The following is a 20,805-nucleotide window of genomic DNA, read 5'->3' on the forward strand; positions in this document are numbered from 1 at the left end:
CGTGAGGTGCGGATGCTTGTCCCCACTGTCCAGAGGAGGACAGCCAAGGCTCAGAGAGGTGAAGTCACCTGCAGCCAAGATCCCATAGCCGAGTGATAGCGGAGCCCGGCTGAGTCAAGCTCAGCAGCTCGCCACAGGGACTCTGGGATTGTTTAGCCGGGCAGGGCCACCCCACCCTAAGGTGGTTCAAAGTCAAGATTTTTCTCTCACTCCAAGCTGCAGACTCCGGTGGACGCCCTCACCTGCGACAGTCTGGCCACACGTACACACGCAAACTGCTACCGACAAGCACCCCAACTTACTGTTCTTCCCGCAGACCCGGAAACCTCGCGGGGCCCTGCCCCCTTCAGATCCTTAGACAAGCCCCGTGCAGGAAAAACTCCTGTGATGGAGGCGTCTGGGTGGCTCGGTCGGTGAAGGGTCCGACTCCTGATTTCAGCTCAGCTTTGTGAGATCGAGCCCCAAGTCGGGCTGGGCACGCATGGAAGAGCCTACTTGGGATTCTCTCTCTCTCTATCTCCCTCTCCCTCCCTGCCCCTCCCCCCCACAGTGCACTCTCTTTCAAAATAAGTAAACAAACAAATTTCAGGGACACCTGGGTGGGTGGCTCAGTCAGTTAAGCGTCTGACTTTATCTCAGGTCATGACGTCACAGTTCGGGGGTTCAAGCCCCGCATCCGGCTCTCTACTGACAGCTCAGAGCCTGGAGCCTGCTTCCGATTCTGTGTCTCCCTCTCTCTCTGTCCCTCCCCCATTCATGCTCTGTCTCTCTCTGTCTCAAAAATAAATAAACCTTAAAAAAAAAAATTTTTTTTAAAGTGGCCAGTTTGAGAAATTAATTTTTTTTTTTGAGAGAGAGACAGAGAGGGAGGGGGTAGGGGCAGAGAGAGAGAGAGAGAGAGAGAGAGGGAGAGAGAGAATCTCAAGCAGGCTCCACACTGTCAGCGCGGAGCCCGAGGTGGGGCTCGAATCCCCGAACCGTGAGATCATGACTTGGGCTGAAACCAAGAGTCAGATGGTTAACTGACTGAGCCCCTGAGAAACTAATTTTTGAGGCATTAATTTTAATTAATTTAAGGGCATATTTCAATTGCCATATGCGGCTACTGGCCAAAGTATCAGCACAGCCCTGGACCCTCCATCACCTAGACCCTGTCCTAACAGAGCTCAGAATTCCAATCGATCCCTCCTTCTTCTCCAGACTCACCCCCTCCTACTCAGACCCTCCCCAGCCAGAATCTGCAGCCTCCACGCCCTTTCAAGTGCTGTTAACAATGCTTGGCATAAACCTCACCCCACCCCACTGCACCTGTCTCATTGCTACTCCTATTCTGTTCCGTCGTCTCCTCCTCCAGGAAGCCCTCCCTGCCCCTCAGGCTGAGTGAGGCATCGTTTTGGGCTCTCCCAGTCCCCTGGGCTCCTCCGTCCCAGCGCTGATCCCTCCAGATCATCATTGTCTGGGGATGGGTCTGTTCCCCTCCCCAACATAGACACAGAACTGTGAGCCCGACTGTGGACGGAGGGCAAAGCAAGAGCTGTCTCAGTCGTCACTGTGTCCTCAGCACCACCCAGCATGGGGCTGGGCATAAGGAGCGTGTGTTGGAATGAATGAATGGATGGATGAATGAATGATGCTTTTGAAAAACTATGCTAAAAGCTTTCTTCAGAGTAAACCAGCCACATCTCCACCTACTGGTGAAGTCACATCTCCACCTACTGGTAGGCTTGCCTCCTCCCTTGAGCCTCAGTTTCCTCCTCTGTGAAATGGGCACAGTTATGCATGGGGGATGTTGGATGAGGGGGTTATGTTGGGGCTACATGCGGGGAGCTGCCTGGCCCGGGGAGATTGCTCAGTCACACTGGGTGGGGAGAAGAGAGCGGTTGGAGGGGATCAAGGGAGGAGTCCTGGGAAGCCCCAGGAGGCTCCCCAGTCACCCTGGAAAACTGGTTCAACCAGTGTCGGCAGCCATCCCAGGGAGCACGGGTGAAGGCTCCGGAGCCTGCGGAAAGGGGGTGCTGGGGCTTGGTCAGCCTCGGCCATGTCTGGGAGGCACGCCCAGGACCCCCACTGAGCTGGCCCACTTCTGCCAGCTGAGTACCCGCAGTGGCCCCCGCCACCAAGATGGCAAGCCCTGAGGGGGCCCGACGCCACTTCTCAAAGGGCCTCCTGCTCTCAGGTAAGGAGGAAACACACCCCAGGGCTGAGGGGGGAAGGCAGGACTCAGCCCAGGGGCTGAGGTTTCCTCTTAGAAGAAGGGAAGGATGGTCAAGGAAGACGACATTATTAAGAGTAAGATCGGGGAGGGCTGGGGAGGATGGTGAGCTGTAGAATCACACCCCATCCCTAATTTTAACTATGGAACTTTCTAGAATGTCAGGACCACGAGGACAGGTATTTTGTTTGTCTGTTTAGGGGCTGGCGAGAGGGGGTTTTGTGTGTGTGTGTGTGTGTGTGTGTGTGTGTGTGTGTTCGTCCTATTTGCAGTATCACACGTGATCATCAAACTGCGGCTAGAATGTTCACGCCCATTATTGCAAATTCAAACCCCAGAAAAAAACTGTTGCTGGTAATTTACTGAGGTCAGGATCGGACTGCCTGGTACAAGGCTGTACCCACAACCGGGCAGGTTCAGCAACACGGGAGCCTTTCCCCGGACCGTCATGGGGACAGGAATTGATCTGTATTTGTTTCTGTGCTGTATCCCCTGTGCCTAGAAATCTAGAGAATTTTAGACATAGCATATATAATTGGTACTATAACATAACTAATATGTATGTCCGTAAGTATTGGTTAGATGGATGAATGAATGAATGAATGAATGAATTCAGAGAGTCCATGAGTTTAGAAGCAGACCACATAGCACCTTAGGGCAGAAAAATCTGCTGGGCCAATGGGATAAGAAACCTGGGGCTTTCATATCTGGGTTCCCACTCCTGACCCCGGGGCAGACATCACTAATCAACCCCAGCCCTGCTTCCCCTGAACACCATTCAGAATCCTTGTCCCCAGATGAGGACACAGAGGGAGGAAAATGCTATGATCCCTGCCCAACACCTCTGATGTCAGCCACCCCTGTAACCCCCCCGCAGCCTCAATCCTGGCCCTCTGGGTCCCCCAAGGCTCCCGGGCTGCCCTCCGCATCCAGAAGATTCCAGAGCATCCTCAAAAGAACCAGGACCTGCTCCTGTCTGTCCAGGGCATCCCAGACACCTTTCAGGACTTCAACTGGTACCTGGGGGAGGAGGCCCACGGTGGCACGATGCTCTTCACCTACATCCCCGAGCTTCAGCGGCCCCAGAGGGACGGCAGTGCCATGGGGCAGCGTGACATCGTTGGCTTCCCCAATGGCTCCATGCTGCTGCATCGGGCCCAGCCCACCGACAGCGGCACCTACCAGGTAGCTGTCACCATCAATCCTGCCTGGACCGTGAGGGCCAAGACCAAGGTCCAGGTGGAGGGTGAGTGTTGCCCCGTCGAGCAAGGAAGTGGGGAGGCTAACGCGCCCTGACATCTCCCACGGCCAGGGTCTGCGCCCATACCGCCTCGTTTGGCTCTCTCCTTCACCCGTTCAACGCCTACTGATTGAGCACCTACTGTGTGCCGGGCCCTGAAGCTATCACTTAATCCTCACTGGTAAAATATCTATTGACCGCCTGCCTTGTGCCAGACCCCGAGCCGGGCCCTGGGGAACGCACCCTCTCTTTTACCGCTCCCACGCCTTCCCTAATAGGATATTTATTGAGCTCCTACGGTGTACGTGGTCCTAAGGGAGCAATCCACTCGGGGCAAAGTGCGAGAGAGGGGGCGGTGGACAATGGCGATGGCCAGCAATTCCTGGGCACTCGTCACTTGGGCACACGCGAGAGCATAGCCTCCCGACCTGGGCCCCGTTAACATTTTGGACCGGCTGAGTCTTTGTAGGACAGGGCTGTTCTGCGCGCCGTAGGATATTCAGAGACTTCCCCGGCCTCTACCCACTAGATGCCAGGAGGCTTCCTCCAGCTGTGACCACCAGAATTGCCCGCCGACAATGCCAAACGTCGCCCCTGATTGAGAACCACTGCTCGATATTAACTCATTTGTGTCTTTAAAAAAAAAAGATACAGCCCCCTGGCTGGCTCAGCTGGCAGAGCATGTAACGCTTGGTCTCGGGGTTGTGAGTGTGAACCCCACGTTGGGTGTAGAGATTCCTTGAAAATAAATAAGTCAACTTTAAATTTTAATTTACTTTAAAACCCCCCGTGTAATGTCCTACACCAGTTACATCTCAAAAGCGCCGGGGGGGGGGGGGGGGGGGGGGGAAGAACTTCTCAGCCCCCCCCCCCCAGGCCGACTTGGTCATTAACCATCTGTGTCCCCAGAGGACTCTGATCACGCCATTACTTCTGTGATTTTCATAACGTCCTCTGACTTATCACGTTGCAAACGTGTCTCCCTAGGATGGAATTTTCTTCAGAGTGAGAGAGCGAGAACGTAGTGGTCCTTTTATCGTCCAAATTCTACCACAGTGCGGGGCGGGGTGGGGGTGGGGGGAGGACACAATGGATTCTCAGTTAATGTTTGTTGAATAAATAAATGAATGAAAACTTTCTAGGCCAAAAACTCCACGAGGCAGGCACGATTTTTGTTTCCACTTTACAGATGAGGAAACCGAGGCACAGAGCACGGTAGAGTTGGGACTTGATCCCACAAAGTCATAATGCCAGAGTCCGGGAGCTTAGCCATTTCCTCCCAGAGAAGAGAAAGAAAGAAAACCTCCTCACCTCCATTCGTATGTGGGAGGTGATAATGAGCACGGAAATGATAAATGAAGGCCATATTTCAGAGACATTAAGAATAATAGCGCTAACTTTATTTGGTGCTTATCACATGCTTGCTTTATGTATAACTCATTGAATCCTCACTGCAGGCCTGAGTGGGAAATATCATCAGACTCATTTTACAGATGAGGCAATTGAGGGGCAGAGAGATTATGATTTACCCAGTAAAAAAAAAAAAAAAAAAAAAAAAAAAAAGATTAAACAGGATGATGTAATCTGGGACGGGAGGTCATCAGGTAAGCTTGCTGAAGCAGTGACATTTGAGCAGAAGGAAGGAAAGGAGCCCTGCAGATTTCTGAGGGACAGAAGAGGCAACAGCAAGTGCAAAGGCCCTGAGGCAAGTCTAGCCTGGTGTGTTGAAAGCATATAGACAGAAGGATGCCGTCGCCATAAGGCAGTGTGCGAGTTGGGTGTTAATGGTCGAGGCCTGAGAGGCACACGGGGGCTGGGCTTGTTGGCCGCGGGGAGAATGAGAGAAGCCACTAGAGGGTATTAAACAGAGGAGTGATCTGATACCCAGTTTACCCCACCCATGGTTAAATCTCCATTGTATTCAGAAGGAAGCTGAGGCTCAGGCGGTTTAAGGCACGTCCCCAATATTAGCTTCAGGGCTGGGATTCGAATGCACAGCTGCCTCTGGAGATGCCGAACTGCTCATTCACTGGTTCCTTCAGCAAAGATTCCCCCACGAGCCTCTGCCCCAAGGCCGCCTCTGCATCTGGACTGCCCTGATCAGAGCTAGGACACAGTGGAGACTGAGACAGCCCTGACCCTGCCCTCCCGGGGCTCACAGCCCAGCGGGGGAGACAGATAATAACTAATAATCACACACACAAAAAACAGGTCATCAGGAACAGTGCAGGGACCGCGAAGGAAAAGTCACACACGGGGATGATGAAATTATAAGTAGCAGTAGTAGGGAGGTTACCCCGGAAAGGCGCTACTTCGACAACACTTGATCATTACTGATAATTCTAAGTCGAGGGGAAAGGAGCTTTGGGAGATGTTCGGGTCTGTGCAAAGGGCCAGTGGCAAGAAGCTGTGGGATTCATGCACTGAGCAGGCAGGAGGCCAGCACGCCTGAGGCAGGAGAGCAGGAGGGACACCCTAGGCCAGCGCTGGGGGGTGTTTTCAAGCCCAGGCGCAGGTTGTAAGGACAGAAGCTCTCTGCCAATGACTCACAGTGTAGGGAGCCTTGTAGAACCCCGGAGGAAGCCCCTGGAATGTCGGCCCTGGGAGGCCTGGGTTCACGCTGTCTCCTGGGAGCCTAGAACGGGGCCAGACACACTGTTGAATAAATGAATGGGTGCGGAGCCCCGCAGAGCTGATGGGAAATAGAAGTTGTCGGAAAGGCAAGGGCTCCTTTCTCCTCCAGGGGGCGCCACCTCTGACCGCATCCCGTCTTCATGGCTGGGAATTCCTGCCAGACCTCAAACCGGGTGTCAGCCCAGGCTTCGTTGCATATTTTGAATCTCTTCTTCCAAAAGGCAGAGATGGAAAGGAAGAGAGCTGGGGCGCCTGGGTGGCTCAGTTGGTTAAGCGTCCGACTTCGGCTCAGGTCATCATCTTACGGTTCGTGGGTTCGAGCCCCGCACCGTGCTCTGTACGGACAGCTCAGAGCCTGGAGCCTGCTTCGGATTCTGTGTCCCCCTCTCTCTTTCTGTCCATCCCCCGCTCGCCCTCTGTCTCTCAAAAATAAATAAGCATTAAAAAAGAGAGAGCTGAAGAGACAGAGAGACGGAGACAGAATCTGGCTGATCCAGCCTGGCCTGGGGTTTCCTTCCCCTTGAGTGAAGGGTCTAGGGTCTACCCCCTTGTCCAAGGGGCTGGGATCAAGGAGAACAAACAAGATGGGAAGTCAGAGGCCTGGGGATCAGGACTGCACAGATGATCAAGGACTCAACACCTGCTCTCCTCATAATAATCATAATATGAATCTATTGTTTTGTTCACCATGAATCCCCTAGGGCAGAGCAGTGCTTAGCACACAGTAGGTACTTCATAAGTATTTGTAGCTCCGCCTCTCGTCTATGAGCACTTACTGGATGCCGGGTACCTCTAAGCCAAGTCCTTTGCTGACCTCGCTTCATTCCGTTCCCACAAGAACTGGCATGATCCTCATTTTACAGAGAGGTGAACGCCCCCCCCCCCCCCCACCACGCGGCTGGGAAAGGCAGGAAACCGAGGCCCCAGCTGGGTCCGAGTTCATGTCCCTGGCCCTCTGCCACCTGGTTCTTTCTCAGCCCCAGTGGAAGCCACTCCCTTGTGGGAAATGCCAGAGGGCTGAGCCCAGGGAACAGGAAGCAGAGCCCTTAGGCCAAAGGAAGAGCAAAGGAAAAGACGGAGGTAACGAGGCACGGGCTTGGGCGTGTCCTCAGGGCAGGACGGGTCTCCTCGGCAGCCAGGGCTTTTATACGACGACAGCGGTGGCCCTAAATCCAACCCCTGGGTGGGGGACGTGGTGGAGAGCTCTTCCTGGGTCCCGGGCAATCCCCACACTTTATCTCTCTTAATCATGAAGGAATTTGTGTGCCTTTAGTGGCTGGAAAGGGGCTTAACACAGGCTGCTGCGGGCTTGCAGAACCCCCAGGAGGCCGAGAACCAGAAACAAGGTGCAATCTACTTAGGGAACTCTCCAGCCAGAGCAAAGCAAGCATTGCCCGCAGTGTCAGCCCGGGGCCCAGAACCCCTGCCTGGGGGGGGGGGGGGGGGTTTGGGGGGGGGGCGGGACTGGCAGGCTGCATTCATTCACTCACGCTTGCATTCATTCATGCATTCAACAAGCATCTATTGGGCCCCTCCTGTGCTCCAGGCACTGAGCGTACAAAAGGAACGGACAGAGAGCTCCGTGCTGGGGGCGGAGCGTTTATATGTGGGTGGGCGTGTCCCTGAGCCCGGAGCCTGGGTCACGTGACCGTGCCCACGCGATAAAAAAGGCTAAGGGAGTGAGTCTCGGGCAGAACTCCCCAAGTGGAGGACTCACAGGCTCAGGGCAGCCTGTGACAGCACAAGAAAGGCCCAGGGCACGGAGGTCCTATAGCTGTCCCCAGTGTACGGATGAGGAAACAGAGGCTCGGCGAGATGAAGTCAGTTGCTCGAGATCCAACAGCCGTTAAGCAGCCTAACCCAGGCTCAAAAGCCAGAGGGGGATCACGGTCGTTTACAGCTGGTGTCTGTTCCCCCGTAAATCTAGTCGTGGGGGCTTGGGACCTTCAAGCAACCTTGCACGGGTTCCTCGAAGCCTTCCGGGCCCTCTGACGCCCGAGGCAGTAAACTACAGAGCCCAGCTCCCCTTCACTGAACACGCGCAGAGTGTTTCACACGCATTTACCCTTTGTGTCCTCCCAGCCGCGGCACGACGATCCCCATTATACAGATGGAGAAACGGAGGCACAGAGAGTTTAAGTAACTTCCCCCAGGTCACCCAGCTAAGGAGCAGCAGACGCAAGACTTGAACCCAGGCTGGCGGGCTCCGGAGCCCACACTTTTATGACTTGATTCTGCCTCATCATTAACTACCACCATCGAGGGCTAAGTGGATGGTGTCACGGGTTTCATACTCACCGGCAGTACTCCCCTTTCGTCAAACGGCCGAACCTTTCAGAGCCTCTGGTCCCCAAATGTCTGTAAAGCGGGGGCAATTACACCTCCCACCATGGGTCGCGGTGAGGACTGGTTGGCAAATCCATGCGAAGCTGCTGCTTTCGAGGCTGTGGAAAATCAGCAAAGAATGAGACCAGTGAGAAAAGCAAAGGCTATTTATTCGGAGTTCGCTCTAGCGAGGGAGTCAGCCACTCTCGCTTGCATTTGGGCAGAGGCTCAAAGACAGGCAGAGGGGGGTGGGAAAGCTTCGTGGTGGAAAAAAGAGAAGGCTTCAGCTGTGCCCTGATTGGAGGCCGTTGGCCCGGGGAACCTAGAAGGCGATTGGTTAGGCTGCGTATTTGGCTTTCTCTGATTGGTCCGAAGTTAGAAGCAGGGACGAACCTTAGGGAAGCTGTTGGTTGTTAATCAAGTCCCGGCCATTTAAGGCCCATTCTTGCAGAAGTGGCTGTTTGTGGTCCTGGATGGTCACTGGAGATAGCAATCGTGTTTCCTTTAAGTCTGACCCAAAGCAGGCTGGCTTCCTGGGCTGTTTATAAGAGGGTCGGTTTTCTAGGCAGCGCACTGCAGGCTGTGGGTCAAAATTCTATTTTTATATATGGTCTGGCTGTTGTCCACTTGTGTGATGGCCTCTCAAAGCACTTTTTTCAGATGTATTTGTATCTAATCAAAGATACATATGGAGGGGCGCCCGGATGGCTCAGTCGGTTGAGCATCTGACTCTTGATTTCAGCTCAGTTTATGATCCCAGAGTCATGGAATCAAGTCCCGTGTCAGGCTCTTCGCTGGGCACGGAGCCTGCTTAAGATTCTCTCTCTCTCTCTCTCTCTCTCTCTCTCTCTCTCTCTCTCTCTCCCTCTCTCTGTCTCAAAAAGATACACATGGATAAATACAATCCATGGAAGAAGGCTCTGATGATGCTCTGTTAAAGAACAGAGTATAGATGGTCCCAGTGACCAGGAAAGAGAAAAACCAAAAAGCAAACTTTGGAAAGAAGTTCCTGGAACAGTTCCTGGAATTGTTGCTTCCTGGAAGAAGAAACAGAATGTGGGGCTCTGTTCCAGTGGTATAAGAACCACCACCATTGTATTGTGTTCACGATTTCGGGGATTAGGAATTCAGACAAGGCGCGGCAGGGAGGGCCTGTCCGCTCCATGATGTCTGGGGCCTCGGATGAGAAGACTCAAAGGCTGAGAGGTTGGCTCAAACGCTGGAGGCTGGAATCATCCAGAAGCGTCTTCACTCACATGTGTGGAGGCTCATCCGGGCTGTCAGCTGGGAACTTAGCTGGGACCATCCACCAGATCACTGTTGTGTGGTGTCCCCAGTGTCACTGCTCGGGCTCCCTCACAACATGGAGGCTGGGTTCTTAGAGAGAACAAACAGAGAGCAGGTGTTCCAAAAGACCAAGGCAGAAGCTCCATGGCTTCTTCTGACCTAGCCTGGGGAGTCACACAGCATCATTTACATTGTATTCTTTTGATTACAAGCAAGCCACTAAGATTAGCGAAGATTCGAGGGAGGAGCATTAGACCCTTCTCCTACGTAAAAGAATGGCAAGTTCATACCACAGCAGAGATCCTGTTGCAATCAACTTGGAAAAATACAGGGATTCACAGCCTCCCTCTTTGCAAGCTCACCGTCTATAGTAAAAGGCAGAAAATATAGCAAGTTATAAAAAGAGGACGCTCAGTCACGTGAATCAGGCAGGGTTCTTGCTACAGCAACAGAAACTGCTTAGAGCTGATTTAAGCAGCAAAGAAATAGATGAAAGGATCCCGAACAGCTCAAAGATCTTCCAGGAGGGCAGGGAACGGAGCTTGGGAGGTGTTGCATGTTGAATGATGTCGCCTCAAAAAGACGCTAAGTCCGAACCCTCAGGACATCAGAATATAACCTTATTTAGAAATAGCATCTTATAGAGGTAATTGAGTTAAAATGAGGCCACCAGGCTCCGCCCTAATCGGATACGTCTGGTGTCCTTATGAAATGGGGAAATTCATGGGGTGCCTAGGTGGCTCAGTCAGTTAAGCATTTGACTTTGGCTCAGGTCATGATCTCATGATCCGTGGGTTCGAGCCCCGCATCGGGCTCTGGGCTGACAGCTCAGAGCCTGGAGCCAGCTTGGGATTCTATCTCCTCCTCTCTCTGCCCCTCCCCTGCTCATGCTCTGTCTCTCTCTGTCTCTCAAAAGTGAATAAACGTTTGGGGTTTTTTTTAAATTTTTTTTTAAGACAAAGCAAAGCCACAATGAGGCGTGGCTTGTAAAAAATGGAGAAATTCGGACACAGAATTTTGCATGTGAAATTGCCCAGCGTTCCGACGTCAGCAACAATGATCAACACAGTGCTCTAAGGCATGTTTCAATGAGCTGCCGGTGCATGGAGGCTTTAAAGGAGGCTGGAAAATGTCTTTGTTTGGGGGAGACCTCCGCCTAGCTAAAGCTCAGGGTTCTCTTTCCCAGGGAGGAGACATGATCGATGCCTTCGGGGTAGCAAGATGACTCCAGGGTCCCCAAGCCTCAAGACCCACGGCTTCCAGAAGAAGGGATCCCTTCCCCACCCCTATTCTGAACCACACCCCTTCGCCTCATTCTGATTGGACCAACGGGAACCAATCACGAAGGCCAAAGGAATGCAGAGCGCTGATTGGCTTACGGCTGAACTGTTCCTGCCGCTTGCGCGCGCGACTAGGGACGGGATATCCCCAGGGAACGCACTGCAGGGGTGGAGGTGAAACAGGAAAGGAATCGATTTCGGTGAGGCCGACACCGGGGAGACAGCGGACTGGCATCTCAGACACTGTCTCCAAAGTGCCGAAAACACTTCTAGGTTTCTATTAGGAAAATGTGGGCGAAGGGCAGTGGGTACACGCAGGTGGGCAGCCAAGGTCAGGTCCATCGTTGCCTCGGGGTCAGTCACAGGGGCCTTGCTGGCTCGGGGCAGTTCCTACTGCTTGAGGGGGTAGTTCCGGTTCCCATCACAGGATGCCTCGCATGCAGGGTCTGTTGCCCGAATTAAGAGTCAAGCTCTGTTGCCCGAGTTGAGTCAAGCTGGAAAGAGGAATTTCGTCTATTAGCAAGTACAGCCTGAGGTCAGAAGGGAGGTAGTGGGAGCTCTTTCATGTCCAGGCTGCCAGCCTGAATCAACTCCTCGCATGATGAAGCGAGTAAGCTGTGAAGGAAATGCCTATCAAGAGTCTCCTTGGCCTGGGATTGTCAGAAAAGACTTCCGGAGGGAGCTGGGAATGGTAAATTAAGCAGGAGTTCTGTATAGCGCATGGAGAAGAGTGTGCCAAGCGGAGGGAACAGCCTGGGCAAAGGCTGGGCAGCCCAGAGTGTGAGGAAAGGAGCCGGGGGTGACGGGACTGCGTGGGTGGACAGGGCAGCAGAGGCCAGAGCAAGCAGAGCCAGGAGCAGGGGCCCTGGATGCTGCAAGAAGACTGGGCAACAAGGTCGGGGTAGGGAGGACAGGAACTGGGAGGCTGCTTGAGTCAGCCAATGGTGGGGGGAGGGGAGGGCTGGGCCCCACCTCCCTAGTCACTCAGCAGAGCCACTGAATTTCCACATGCTGTTGTGGGGATTCAAAAAGGTAGAAGGTAAAATAATAATAATAATAATAATAAAACAAAACAAAAAACAAACAAACAAAAAGGTAGAAGGTGGGGGCACCTGGCTGGCTCAATCCATAGAGCATGCGACTCTTGATGTCAGGGTTGTGAGTTCAAGCCCCATGTTGGGTGTGGAGCCTACTTGAAAAAAAAAAAAAGAATTTTTTTTTAAAAAAAGGGAGAAGGTGCAAAAGTTGCTGACGCAGTGCCTGGAAGACGGACTGTTCTCTCCTCTGCCCAAATGCAACCCCTCTGGGCCTTGGTGTGCACAACTGTAAAATGGGCCTGACTTAGCCACCTCCCTGGGCTGTGGGGGCAACGACCATATGTGCCGAGACAGGAACTATCCTCTTCCTCCCAGTGAGAAGATTACATTTGAAAAATGGGCTTTGGACACTTAGAACAGATCAACTTTCAGGGAAATGGATGAAATCAGCAAATATTGATGGATTTAGTTACGCAAATATATACAACGGCACCCTAGTCTGTTTGGAAATAACAGTCCTCACTCGCGCAGAGCCTGAAACAGTTGATTCCCACCCTTCAGGGGCTCCTGGGACACGGGTGCCTTTTTGGAAGCCACACAGAGTGGTCATTAGGAGCTCAGGTGGCCCAGGGGTAATCCCAGCACTGCACCTACTGTGAGCCATCAGGCAGGTTAGTACGCCTCTCTGTGCCTCGGTTTCCTCCTCTTGAAAATGGCACAGAATCTACTTTGCTGGAAAATTGAAAGAGCAGTGTGTGTGTGTGTGTGTGTGTGTGTGTGAACTCATTCAGTCTTCACAACAACCCCACAAGGTAGATATTCTTCTTATCCCCAATTTCATAGATTGGGAGAGGCACGGAAGGTTGAGTAATCTGCCCAGGGACTTGAACCCCAGCATTCTGACCTCAGAGTCTGCGAGCTTAGATGCCAAGAAGGGCTGGGACATAGCAGGTGCTCAGCTTGATATTAAAGGCTGGAGGTCCTGGTGGGGGTGGGGGGTGGGGGGTCAGAAGTCAGGCAGGCTTCGTCCCAAACCTGGCAGCTAGTGTTTGAGAACCCTGTGAGTCGAGACCCTATGTCCCCGACAAAACATAGCCCAGAACCTCCTCCTGGGGGTGTCATCAACTGAGGCAAGAAAAAGCAGGTCGGTGGGGTGGGGTGAGGTGGGGGGAGTGTGTCCGGAGGTTTCTGATGTGCCGAGGATCGTAGGAAATCTCAGGGAAGCAGAGATTTCGAGGAGGGGAGAGCCGAGGGGTTGCATCTGGGGAGGCTGAGTTTTATGTGCAGCAGAATCAATCAGAGAGTCAGATGCTCAGCTCTGGAAAGCGGGAGAAAGCTCTGGGCTGGGAAAATGAAATGGTATCGGTGCTCTACAGACAGTCACTGATGCAGGGGTGAGGGGAGGGGGGGGACGCCCTCCCAGGACATCTCACAGGCCTCTTGCTCTCTCCCATACCCCTCAGAAAAGCATGAGGAGCTGCCCATTACACACCTGCCCATGAGCGCTGGGATCATGGTTGCCATCATCATCGGATCCCTTGCCGCTGGGGCCCTCTTCGTCGGGAGCATTGCCCATCTCCTGTTAACAAGAAGCTGGAGGGGCCAGAGCCACAGGTACAGGGGCCCCAGGCCCCTCTCTCCTTCCCTCTGTCTTCTTCCCCACCCCTTGGGTCCCACTGGTTGATCCTTCCATGAGTCACGTCATCTGGCGCATACACAATCTCATCAAATCTCGGAACTCTTGAGGCGAAAAAGGATCTTTCTAGCCTGTACGAGATAGGCGTCTGCACTCCCAGGGACAGAAACCCTACCTCTGAACGGGCTTACAAAAAATAAGAAAGTTTTTTTTTTTTTTTTCCTCCATGAGCTTCAGGTATGGCTGGATCCAGAGGCCCGATTTTTGTCAAGAGCCTTCTCCATACACCTCTCGACTCCGCTTTTCTCTGTGGTGGCTTCATTCACAGGCAGGCCCTCCCCTTGCGCAGTGTGACGAGACAGCTCCCGGGGGCTCCAGGCTTCTATACCACCAACTGGGCCACCACAGCAAGCAGACCACACCTTGTCCCTAACACTTCCAACCAAAGCCTCAGGGCTGCTTCTCACTGGCTTAACTTAAATCACATGTCCTCGTGCAGACCAGCCGCTGTGGCCAGGTGCTAAAATACCCTGATTGGCCAAACTTGGGCTATTTGTGCGGCTCTGGAGCCAGAGACAGACCCAGCTCCACGTGACCAAATCGGTTCAGAGGGGGGAGGGGTCCCCCCCCCAAAAAAATACACTTTATTGGCAAAGAAGCCGAGTGGATGGTGGGCAGGCAAAGGCATCAGGCGGTGCCTCCCTCTGCCCCCGGGGAAGGTGGGGAGGGTGGAGAAGGGCCTGCTTTCCCAGGGGACTGTTTCTGAAAAATTCCTTCCTCATGAAATCAGCCTCTTGAGAACTTTCTCTCGTGACCTTGGTTCTGAGCTGCTGGCCGACGAGGAATTTCTCCACCCTCCCTAATATCCAGAAAATGAAGGCAGCCACTTTACCTCCTCGTCCTACTCTCCCTTAGGTGCTGTGGTCTCTGGTTCTTGATCCTTCTACTTGTCTTTCTCCCGGCATGCTCCAATTTAGGGGCAGCGAACAGCTTTCGCCTCCCAGCTCAGTTGTGCTCAGTGAATCAGTCAACACACACCTGTTGAGGGCCTACTGGGTGCCCTAGAGAGCTTGGCGGAAAAGGAGTTGGAGGCCGCGCTGAGTTCCGTGGGAACGGATGCTGTGATCGATTAGTCATGTCTGCCATGGCTGGAAGGAGGGTATTAAAGGCACCTAAGCCATCCTTGCTGTGCCTCCTTCTTAGCTCACAGCTGGCACAAAAAGAGGTGATGTGGGTCCCTAATGCTCCTGGGGGCTTCCCGGGTGTAATCTGAAACCAGCCCCCAAACACAGAGCGGAGGGAGAGACTGAAGAAAGAGGCCACTCCCGGTCAGTAGGGACAGTTTCACGAAGCAAAGAAAACCTAGATACGAGGTTTGTCTGGGGCAGCAGCTAAGGAGGAGGTCCTAACTGGGCTCAGTCACGTCCACCGTGCAGGTGTCCTCAGCACCACATGCCATCTGAAGGCCATGTCCTGGGAGCAGAAAAGGCAGGTAGAACCCACATTCCCAGGACAGGAAAGGGGGCGAGGAGCCCCCGAAGGCCTGTGTCCAGCTCAGGGGTCAATCGGTGATCACATCTTTTTTTTTTTTTTTTTTTTTGTAATAACATTTACTTATTTTTGAGAGACAGAGAGAGAGATAGAGCACAAGCAAGGGAGAGGCAGAGAGAGAGGGAGACACAGAATCCGAAGCAGGCTCCAGGCTCCAAGCTGCCAGCACAGAGCCCGACATGGGGCTCGAACTCACGGACTGTGAGATCATGACCTGAGCGGAAGTCGGACGCTTAACCAACTGAGCCACGCAGGCGCCCCGTCGAGCTACAGATTTAAACCATTGGCTTTCATTTTCCTCACTTTCTACTTAAGTCAAGTTTCATTACAATATGGCAGCTTCTGTCTCCTGCTTCCACTCCCACCCCCTTACCCCCACCCCAGTCTGTTCCCCATTCAGCAGCCAGAAAGATCCGGTGAAAATCAGTCAGTTTGGGTCCCTCAGAGTCAAGGCCAAAGTCCTCACCATGGACACAAGACCTAGCTTGACCCACTAAACCCCTCTAACCTCCCCTCTTCCCCCCTCCCCCTTACACTCTCTGCCCCAGCCACACCCCTGTCTTTGCTGTTCCTTTGCTATTCCTGCTCCTGCCTCAGGGCCTTTGCACAAGCTGTTAGAACTCTCTTCCCATGATTTCTGCATAGCTGATTCCCTTGCCTGCATCAGGCCTTTTCTCAAATGTCACCCTCTCAGTGAGGCTCCCCACACCATCCTATTTGAAACTGCACGCACACCCCCTCTACCCTCTGCCCCTTTCCACCTTCATTTTCCTTCATAGCACTTTTCACTCCCTGACCTTCTACTGTCAGTCACTTATATGACTTCTCTCTCTCTCCCCACTAGAATGCCTGCTCCAGGAGGCCAGGGGTCCTTGTCGGTCTTGTTCCCAGCTGTGTCCCCAGTGGCTTCAACGGGGCCCAGCCCACGGTCTGTGTTCTGTAAATATTTGTTCAGTGAGTTGATGAATTTGCTGCAATGATGTCGAGTGTATTTTTTTTTTATTTTTTTTTAAAGCTTATTTATTTATTTTGAGAGAGAAAGAGAGAAGGAGGGAGAGAGAATGAGCGGGAGAGGGGCAGAGAGAGAGAGAAAATCCCAAGCAGGCTCCATGCGGTCAGAGTGGAGCCCGACGGCAGGGCTCGATCCCACCAACAGTGAGATCATGACCTGAGCCAAAATCAAGAGCCGATGCTTAACTGACTGAGCCCCCCCCGGGGCGCCCTCAAGTGTGTTTTTTAAATAAGGGTATCCAGGGGCGCCTGGATTTAGATGGTCTGTATGAATAGTGGCATCGGTTGTTGGCACACAGTAGTGGCTGGGGAAACTGAGGAAGGGCTCTGTGGCTGGAGATTATGGGAGAAGGGGCAGGGGGGATGGGGCACGTCTTGTCCTGGCTCGCTCTGAAGCAGGGACCAGACCATCTCTCTCTCTGATGGGCTGATGGGCTTTCCAGCTTCTCTGAGTCTCTCTCCGCCCACCTGAGCGCCCTAACACAGGCCCCCCTCCGTGTGTCCCCAGGACGACAACCACAGAGAAGCCAGAGGCGCAGCCCAACCACAATGCCGGTAAGCCGGAAGTCCCTCCTCTTCCAAAACTCTCACCCTGTCACTCCTCTCTGCTCAAAGGCCCTCCATGGCTCCCCAGTGTCTGTAGGACGGGCTCAGCCTCCTTAACATGGCTCTCAAGACCCCCATACGCTGGTCCCCACCATCTTTCCTGGCTTCGTCTCCCACATATAACATTCCCAGCCTCAAAAAGAAAACAATAAAAAACAGACTATATATATATATATAATGCAGACTGGCCAAACATATCATCGCCCTTCAAACACGAGGCTGTTTCCACCAGGCCTCTGCACCTACTCATTCTTGCTTTTGCGTAGCTCTCTCTTCAGTCTCAGACGTCCCCTCCTCCAGGAAGCCCACCTTGACCCACCTCCAGGAGCCCTGGGCTCCGCCACTCACCCTACCCACTCTGGGGACAGACCTGGCTCCCCCACCAGACTGTGAGCCCCAGGAGGGCAGGGCCAGCACTGCCTCGGTCACCGCTGTGTCCCCAGCACCGGGCTGGGCAAGAAGAGGGCTTTGCACAAATGTTGGCCGAACGAATGAATGCCGACAGCAGCCAGCACGGGCCTGTGGGCCACCTGTCAGCCGGTTCCTCCCTTGTCCTCTGCTTCAGGTGACGAGAACATCTACGAAGTGATGCCATCTCCGACCCTCCTGGTGTCCCCCCTCGGTGACCCGGGGTCTGCGAACACCGCCATGGTGAGCCCCGCCCCCTCCCCCCAAAGCCCACCTGGTGCCTCCCCTGGGAGCCCGCTGTGGGGCCCGGCACCTTGTCCCACACAAGTCGCGTGGGAACGCGACTCTCTCTGGGATGCTCCCTGCTCTCGAGCCACCGGGAAAAGAGACCGGAAGGGACCCAACCTAAAGAGCCTCTGTCTCTGGGGCACGGAGGCTGGTGGGGGGACTTTATTTTCTCTGCCGCTTGGCTGTAGTTTCTACGCGGAGCAGATACTCCCCTTATTATCGGTGGGAAGGGCTGATAATAAGAAAAAGTGAACTGAACCAGAGCGGCAATTTCAAAAGCTGAAACGGAGAAGCTCAGAAGGGCAGGTGTGGACGGGAGGCCGAGCGCTAAAGGGGTCATGGACGTGCCACCGCCGGTGCCTGTCCTCACAGCAAAGGTCAAAGGTTGGAGGCGCCCGGCTCACCCGTGCTCTTCCCTTGCAGCCCCTGCCCCTGCCCGAGAACCACCACTATCAGGTTTGGAGCTGGGAAGCGGGAGGGGAGGGGAGAACGGCGGGGCGGGAGGGGCCCCCTCACCCACCGTCCACCTGCTCTCAGGGTCCGTAGTTGTACACGGTACAGCCTCTCCCCTCCTGGGGAGGCACTTTCCTCCCTCTTAGAAGGATTCCAAGGCTGTGAGTTTGCACAGGAGGAAATGAAGCCCAGAGAGGCAAGGGCGGTGCCCAGGGTCACACAGCAGGTTGGGGCCTGCGTCAGACCCCACCGCGGGGAGCCCGTTCTGGGTCTGGGTCCCAGCCCCTCTCTGTCCCCTCCTGTCTGCCCCTGGATCTCTGTGTCCCCGTGTGTCTGTGTGCATTTCTCTGCGTGTATCTCTCAGCCTCTGCCTGGCTCCCCCCCTGACCCTGACCCCCCCACCCGCAACCCCCTTCTCTCCCTCCCCCACCAGGACCTGCTGAACCCCGACCCTGCTCCTTACTGCCAGCTCGTGCCAAGGCCCTGAAGGGGTCCCAGGGCCCTGGAAGGGCGACGGCCTCAGCCCTCCCCTGGGACCTGGCGCCCGCAGAAAAGCCGTACCAGAGACCCCACAGGACCAGGCCACCAGGGCCGTGGGGCCAACGAGGTGGACTCCAACGAAGACTTGGGCAGGTGTCCCGGGCGGGGGGCAAGAGATCATGACGGGTCTGAGTATACAACCCACACTCAGTTCTGGTCCTTCCAGCAACCTGGCCTGGGCCACGTGCCTGTGAAAGACAGGCTTTCCTTGTCCCAACCCAAAGTACCCCCCCACACACTGGATACTTGGCGGGGGGGAGATACCTGGGGCTTGGGCCTGCCTCTAGCCAGACCTCACCGGCGCCTACTTGGCCGGGCTTCTGACCGTCAGCTCGCGACGCCCCACCCCTGCTCCCTGGTTGTCCTTGGAGCCCCTCGCCCCTTGGGACAAGGCAGCCCCCCACCACACAGGCCCCCTAGGATAAGACACATGGCAGGGAGGGCTGGCCTCACGGGCTGTGACCCCAGACGACAGACCTGGTCAGTTACCGGGTAAGACCCCTTCCCTGCCCAGGCAGGGGCAGACCCCGCCCCTCTCCAGACTCCGTCTTTCAGAACCTGTGGCCAATTTCTGCCCATTGCCCCCACCCCCGGCCCGAATCGTACCAAGGCCCTCTCTGCCCCCACCCAACCCCAGGCCCCAAATGTGGGCCCAGTCTGTAGCCCCTTAATTTATTCACTCACTCAGCAATAAACAAGCCACGTGTTATGCACAGTTCTGGATCTTGCAGCTTTGGGAGGGAACAAAACAGACAATCCCTTCTGTTCCCCTAGAGGGGCGCTGTGGCAGGGGAGAGAGTCAACGAGCGAAGTAACACACGTGGTGTGTTGGATGGTGATGAGGCCACTGGGGAGATAAAGAGAGAAGGGGGGCTGGGAGTATTGAGGGATTGGGATTTTACTTTTTGAGAGAGAGAGAGAGAGCGCGCATGTGCGTGCAAGTGAGGGAGGGGCAGAGGGAGCGGGAGGGATAGAATCCCAGGCAGGCTCCACACTCAGTGTGGCGCCCGACGCAGGGTTCAATCCCAGGACCGTGAGATCATGACCTGAGCTGAAATCAGGATTTGGATGCTCAACCGACTGAGCCACCCAGGCGCCCCGAGGGATCGTGATTTGAAACACAGGAAGGGCAGAGAAGGCTGCTGAGAAGGTGACAATGAGCCAAGACCTAAAGGGGGAGGGAGGGGAAGCCATATAGGGATCTGGAGGGAGAGCATTCTAGGCAAAGAAGCAGCAAGTGCAAAGGCCCTGAGGTAGGACGGTGCCTGGGGAGTTCAAGGGGCGATAAAGAGGCCAGGGTGATGGGAGCAGAGGAAGGAAGAGGGAAAGGGAGGGAGGTGAGTTCAGGGAGATGGGAGCGGTAGAGGGTACAGGACAAATAAAGCATAACGGACGGTCGCTTTTATTTATTTATTTATTTATCCGGGAGCTGAAAAAAGACTGGTAGGCTGATAACGGCCCCTCAAAGTCGTCTGTGTACTAACGTCCTGTGAATGTTACCTTACATGGCAAAAGGGACTTTGCAGCTATGATCAAGTTAAGGATCCTGGGGGGGCCCCTGGGTGGCATCGGTTAAGCGCCAATAACTCGTTTGTGGGGCACCTGGGTGGCCCAGTGTGTTAAGTGGCTGACTCTTGATTTCGGCTCAGCTCACGATCTCACGGTTTGGGAGTTCAAGCCCCGCATCGGGCTCTGCGCTGACAGTACAGAGCCTGCTTGGGATGCTCTCTCTCTCTCTTTCTCTGCCTCTCTCTTTCTCTCTCTCTCTCTCTCAAGCTAAATAAATAAACTTAAAAAAAAAAAGAAAAGAATTTCAGGGGCGCCTGGGTGGCTCAGTCAGTTGGGCACCTGACTCTTGATTTGGGCTCAGGGCATGATCTCGCAGTTTGTGGGTTCGAGCCCCACGTCAGGCTCCGCGCTGACAGTGCAGGGCCTGCTTCGGATCCCCTCTCTCTGCCCCGCCCCTGCTCACGCTCTCACTCTCTCAAAGATAAATAAATTTAAAAAATAAACTTAAAAAGAAAAAAGAATTTCACCAGAGACCTTTAAAAACAATAACTTGTTGCTTCATCAGTGCAACAAACATTTATTGACCACCTGCTGTATGCAGTGGTCGTAGCCCCCGAGGAGACAGCCGAGAACGAAACAGAGGTCCCTGCCGTCAGAGAACTGACAACACGCGGCGTCAAACATAATCTCCGCGGGGGGAGTGACGTCGCAAAGGAGAAAGCTGGGGGGGGGGGGCCTGGAGTGGGGGACCCCCAGGTGTCTGGCTTGACCACAGGAGGCAGCGACCC

General features: G+C 54.3%; 1 protein-coding gene and 1 non-coding gene across 2 annotated transcripts; one reads left to right on the top strand and one right to left on the bottom strand.

Moving 5' to 3' along the window:
- Positions 1-1,944: 1,944 nt before the first annotated feature.
- On the top strand, positions 1,945-18,628 carry CEACAM19 (CEA cell adhesion molecule 19). The gene is given in 9 exon segments (XM_053905465.1): positions 1,945-2,176; positions 3,090-3,458; positions 13,479-13,629; positions 16,047-16,130; positions 16,657-16,697; positions 16,700-16,768; positions 17,385-17,470; positions 17,939-17,971; positions 18,402-18,628. Coding segments are annotated over 9 exon segments (942 nt in total). The 5' UTR covers positions 1,945-2,121; the 3' UTR covers positions 18,456-18,628.
- Positions 2,473-2,659, bottom strand: LOC128778141 (small Cajal body-specific RNA 16). The gene has a single exon (XR_008423509.1). It is a non-coding gene; the product is annotated as a small Cajal body-specific RNA 16 (non-coding RNA).
- Positions 18,629-20,805: the final 2,177 nt, after the last annotated feature.

This window comes from Panthera pardus, unplaced genomic scaffold, assembly GCF_024362965.1.
Source record: "Panthera pardus isolate Hobbes unplaced genomic scaffold, ASM2436296v1 HiC_scaffold_18, whole genome shotgun sequence".
In the NCBI taxonomy this organism is placed as follows: Eukaryota; Metazoa; Chordata; class Mammalia; order Carnivora; family Felidae; genus Panthera; species Panthera pardus.